General features: G+C 37.2%; 1 protein-coding gene across 17 annotated transcripts in view; it reads left to right on the forward strand.

Annotated features, from left to right (window-relative positions):
* Positions 1–6,000, forward strand: part of LOC106878697 (guanine nucleotide exchange protein SMCR8) — a 92,154-nt gene extending 86,154 nt beyond the window's left edge. For all 17 annotated transcript variants that reach the window (XR_016240831.1, XR_016240832.1, XM_089348128.1 and 14 more), the window contains 2 exons: positions 2,675–2,747; positions 5,805–6,000. Coding sequence is in view for 15 of the 17 variants with exons in the window: in XM_089348128.1 (XP_089204254.1) it covers positions 2,675–2,747; positions 5,805–5,863 (132 nt within the window). In the remaining 2 variants the exon portion in view is untranslated. The remainder of the gene's footprint in view (positions 1–2,674; positions 2,748–5,804) is intronic.

Here is a 6,000-nt window from a genome sequence, read left to right on the forward strand (position 1 = left end):
TTTGCATTAACCTTCAATTCCTTTGCAATCTTGAATTTTTTGGTTTTGGCCTGTTCAGTTGTTTTACATGTTTTGGCTTGTTCATTTATTTTACTGATATGAATTTTGCATTTGTTAAGAGTCTAAAGATTTGGTAGTTGTATTTGGGTGTTGATAATTTCTGATAATTAAATTTTTTTTCTGAGATTTGATGATTAGTATAGAATTGGAATTTATTGTTTGGCAGAATGTAAGATGCCATGGTTTCTGGGATTTGGGGTAACTAAAAATGGAATATTTATGTTTTTTGTCTTCACTCTGTTAGAGTTTCTTGTAGGATCTCTTTTACTTTATTTACAGTATAATTTACTGGGTATTTTTTTGAGTATTTTTGTTTAGAACATCCTTATCTGTTACTAATTAGGTCACATAGATAATAGAAGTTTTGAGCTACCTCTAGAGATCCTTCTGGGTATTTAAGAAAATCTGTTTGCTGTGCTCTCTTAATGCTTCATAGTCTACTTTCTCTGTTAACCTATAATAATGAGGACATCAGCATAAAGGAGTTCCCATGGCTAACTGGTCTTAAACCCTTTTGTTTTGATCTGGAGGACTATGATGAATAGAAGGGGACTAAGAACTGAGCCTTGATGGATCCTACTTGTACACTAAACTCATAGCTGTACTCATCATTAACTCTCACCTTACAGATAGCATCCCTGTACATGACTTGCATTATTCTTGTAAGCCATTCAAAAAATAAATAATAATGATAGATGCTGTGATTGATTTTTTTTTTAAACAAGCTTGGATATACCAATTTGATTAGTCGACCAGAGATACACAAAAGTGACATTTCAATATCTTTGGGCATAGAAAATGAAAACTCAGTTACCATACCTGCAATTGAAAATCTTGAATACCACACACCTCTGATCATGTCTCAGAAAATGTGTAAACCACATAGTTTCTGCTTCTCTATTGGTTAAGTATTCCTTATGATGCTTGATGCTTAGCTTCTCTTCTAGCAACATTATATTGCTCTCTGCTGCCTCCTTTCTTCCAGTTTTTACAAGCCTGTCTCATTGCTTTTATGCCTCTGTCTACTTCACTGTTCCAACACAACATTGCCTTCAGTCTGAGATCTTGCAGCAACCACAAAATGGATGAATAGCTCTCAGTAGATTAAGTCTCTATTTTTATATTTCTGTCATAGGCATAATTAGAACTTCTCTGAATCAGTGACCAACTGAGGGCACTTTTAGCTTCCGTTTCCAAATTGTTTTTTTTGCTTCTGAGTCTGCCTTGCTCTTACTCTGAGATCACAAATTTAATGACATGTGCATTCTTCATCAGAAAAAGGCTTGATCATCATCATCAGAATGTACCGACAGGCGACCGCTAAGTTGTTCGCCCGGCGTGCTAACATTTCTCACAAATCTAATTTGACATGTGCATTCTTCATCAGAGAAAGGCTTGATCATCATCATCAGAATGTACCGACAGGCGACCGCTAAGTTGTTCGCCCAGCATGCTAACATTTCTCACAAATCTAATTTGACATGTGCATGAGCGTGGCCGTTGCCAGTACCGCCTGACTGGCTCCCGTAGGATTTTCGAGCGAGATCGTTGCCAGTGCCCCTGGACTGGCTTGTGCGGGTGGCACATAAAAGACACCATTTCGAGCGTGGCCGTTTTCGTGTGGGTGACACGTAAAAGCACCCACTACACTCTCTGAGTGGTTGGCGTTAGGAAGGGCATCCAGCTGTAGAAACTCTGCCAAATTAGACTGAAGCCTGGTGTTGCCATCCAGTTTCACCAGTCCTCAGTCAAATCGTCCAACCCATGCTAGCATGGAAAGCGGACGTTAAACGATGATGATGATGATGATGATTCTTCATCAGAGAAAGGCTTGATACATATACAACAATTTACCTATCCTGCTTTCAGGTGAGAATAGAATGTATTGACTACAGTGCTAACCTGATTGATAAGAGAACAGTTGGCTGGCCAGTTTCCTGAAATTTGTATCACACATGGTTAGGTCATATGTATCACAGAATTCCAGGAGTCTTGATTCCTTCTCATTCCTTATAACATATTCATAATCTCCATACACACCAGAGAAGCCATCTTAGTGTTGTTCAATATGTTCTTAAAATCTCCAGCAGTGATAATGAAGTCACTTTCATTTGTAGTTGAGGCTAGTCAACAGGAGGGCCTCATAAAGGCAGTTCTTTCATTTATGTGCCTCTCCTGACTGTGATGTATATGTTGAGATGTTTGTCACTGTTGTTTTTGACTAGCTTAAGCATAATTATCCTATTCCATACTCTGACTTTTTCAATTATCTCTTAATATTACCTTTATTAACAGAATATTGCTTATCAGTGTTTTAAAAATTAATTTTTAGTTAATGAGCTTTCATATAGAGACTGTTGACATTCTGTCTATTGAATGTAAAATTATGTTCATTCTGGAAATGCCTTACCCTAAAATAATCCATATAGTGTTGATTATTTGGTGCTGGTGTTGCACCATCAGAAAGTTACAGCTATACAAGAAATCACGTTCAGTTATTTGTTGTCAAAAAAGTAGCAGTTTGTTTCTACCACAGTAGTTTTTACTACAGACTATTAAACACAAGATGAAAAAAATCATAGATTCTTATGCTTTTGTGCTTTTTTTTTTTCAGTTTCTTGCAAGTTTAATTTTGAAACAGGTTCTAGAGGAAGCACAGGAAAAGGGAGCTTGGATAGGAAATAAAGGTAAATAATTTTATATATACATCCACTCAGCTTATTGTCAGTCTTTTGATTTACACAATCATACAGAATATGATTGATGTTTTAAATTTTTAATGGCGATAAAGAGTTTTTAAAATATATTAGTTCTTGCACTTTTCAAACTAAGTTATTATTTCATCACAGTATTTATTTTTTTACTCCTGCTGGAACATACTCCTAATCAAATTATAAGAGTTGTTGACTGTAACAAGATTTTGAAGATGAAATGATAATTAAAGAAGTCCTTAGGGACTCATTATAAGTTGAAAATGCTATATTACTCAACGTTATCATAAATTATGATAATAGACATCTGAAATCTTGTTATTGTGAATAAGAAAGTAGGACAAGATATGAGTAGAGTGAAAAGTAGACAGTGTTGTTAGCATAATACTAGTGTATGTAATGAAATGGCATGAGGAAGTCAGCACAGAACTAAAAGCTTTTTACCAGTTAGTTGTCTTTCACCACTGAGCTATGTGCCTTCACATGTTTGAGAGTCAGGCTTACAGTCATGAGGTTGTGAGTTCGATTCCTGGACTGGGCTGTGTGTTGTGTTCTTGAGCAAGACACTTTATTTCATGTTGCTCCAGTTCATTCAGCTGTAGAAATGAGTTGTAACATCACTAGTACCAAGATTTATTAGCCTTTGCCTTTCTCTAGGACAACATCACTGAGGGGAGATTGGTATGCATGTGCTCTTCCACAAACAAGCTTGCCCAGACTTGTGCCTTGGAGGGGAACTTTCTAGATGCAATCCCATGGTCATTTATGACCGAAAGGGGTCTTTACTCTTTACTCTGTCTTAACCTGAGAGTCATCAAATTACTTGCCAGGTGACAAAAGAGGAGAGTACAAGACAAGCAAAGAGAGTAACATGACACCCTCTTTGGATACAGATCAAGTGAAGAGAGTACAGGTCAAGAGTTGAAGCTACATATCAGGTGATTGTAACAGTTTATTTCCATACTATGGAATATTATGTTTAGGTCTATATTGTATTCTATTGTGGAGGCACAGTGGCCCAGTGGTTAGGGCAGCGGACTCGCGGTCATAGGATTGCAGTTTCGATTCTCAGACTGGGCGTTGTGAGTGTTTATTGAGTGAAAACACCTAAAAGCTCCACGAGGCTCCAGCAGGGGATGGTGGCGAACCCTGCTGTACTCTTTCACCACAACTTTCTCTCCCTCTTACTTCCTGTTTCTGTTGTGCCTGTAATTCAAAGGGCCAGCCTTGTCACACTGTGTCACGCTGAATATCCCCGAGAACTACGTTAAGGGTACACGTGTCTGTGGAGTGCTCAGCCACTTGCACGTTAATTTCACGAGCAGGCTGTTCCGTTGATCGGATCAACTGGAACCCTCGACGTCGTAAGCGACGGAGTGCCAACAACAACAAATGTATTCTATATTTGTGTTTTTACTACAATGTTTTTGCATCTTTTCATGTTTCCAGACTTCTAGAATTTGTTGCAGTGGTCTGAACACAGAATAGACAGCAAGTCTTATTTAATTCTGCTTTTGATTATTTAAATCAATATATTGTTAGGAAGGGCATCCAGTTAGGAAGGGCATCCAACTGTAGAAACTCTGCCAAATTAGATTGGAGCCTGGTGTTGCCATCCGGTTTCACCAGTCCTCAGTCAAATCGTCCAACCCATGCTAGCATGGAAAGCGCACGTTAAACGATGATGATGATGATGATATTGTCTTTGCATAGGCTAAGATACCTGACTGGTAATAAACACACATCAGAACTGCAAGAAGCAGGAAGACAAATGTTCTATTAGCTTGCAATATTATCCATAGTTATGAGTTTGAAAATAGCAGCAGAAAGTCGTTCTAGTGTATTTGTGCTAAGAAATTGAGGATACCTTTGACAATTTAGTTTCTTAACCACTTAGCATTCTAATTAGCCAGTCAAAGAAATGATTATTTATTCACATTCTTTTGAATTAATCATTCATTATCCTATGGCTTTGATATTATGGTTGTTTATTTTTGAATAACATTGTAGAGTAAGTGTGAGAGGCTGGATATGGCCAGTGGTAGAATATTTTGACTGGTTTATATGCTAAAGGGTTAAGTGTTTTAAATTTAATCTAAGATAATTGGATAAAAAGAAATATGGTTTTGCTAACCCAGCAGATTAACCTTTTAGCATTTAAACCAACTGTATCAGGCCAGAATATTCTACCTGTTTTATGTTCAAACCAACCAGATCTTGCCTCTCACACCTACCCAATAATCATCATCATCGTTTAACGTCCGCTTTCCATGCTAGCATGGGTTGGACGATTTGACTGAGGACTGGTGAAACCAGATGGCTACACCAGGCTCCAATCTGATTTGGCAGAGTTTCTACAGCTGGATGCCCTTCCTAACGCCAACCACTCAGAGAGTATAGTAGGTGCTTTTACGTGTCACCCGCACGAAGGCTAGTCAGGCGGTACTGGCAACGGCCACGCTCAAAATGGTGTATTTTATGTGCCACCAGCACAAGAGCCAATCCGGGGGCACTGGCAACAATCTCTACGAAGGCCAGTCAGGCAGTCTCATTCTAAAAATTAAGTGATATCATCAAATTCTCAAAGCTATGAGATAATGTATATGATTAAATTCAAAACAATGTGAATGAATAAGCATTACATTTGACAGGATAATCTGAAATGCTAAAGGGTTAAATTCTGTGAATTACGAAATCAAGTGTAATTTAAGCAGAGAAATAGTTTCACCTAATATTGTTGACTGTTGACAGCAATAGTTCAGGAAAGGTGAGGGCTGGGAATCAATATTCCAGCAGTGCACTGTCACACAAAGTATTGCTACAACAGTTCATTGCCACAGCTGTGAAGTAGAGGTCATTTTATTTGTCTTTATAACTATCTTTGCCTCAATAACATTGGATAAGAAAGTTAAATGTAAAACTATTCAGTTAAAATTCTTAAATCTATTAGACTATACGCTTAATTCATAAAAGAATATCTGATATAAGTTTTCATTTCAATATATATATATTTATTTATTTATTATCTTCCAGACGGTTCCAATCGCTCATTCCATGTCTCCTACAAACCAAGCTGTACACGGAAATGTTGACAACACATATGGACTTAATCTTTTATAATACAATGTATAGAAGACTTTTCTCCCTAGCTGCTTTGATTGGATTAATGCAGTTATTTAACATATGTAAAAAACCAAAAAACAAAAAAAAATAAATATTAAAAAGAAAA

Source organism: Octopus bimaculoides, chromosome 2, assembly GCF_046866305.1.
Source record: "Octopus bimaculoides isolate indiv1 chromosome 2, ASM4686630v1, whole genome shotgun sequence".
Lineage (NCBI taxonomy): Eukaryota > Metazoa > Mollusca > Cephalopoda > Octopoda > Octopodidae > Octopus > Octopus bimaculoides.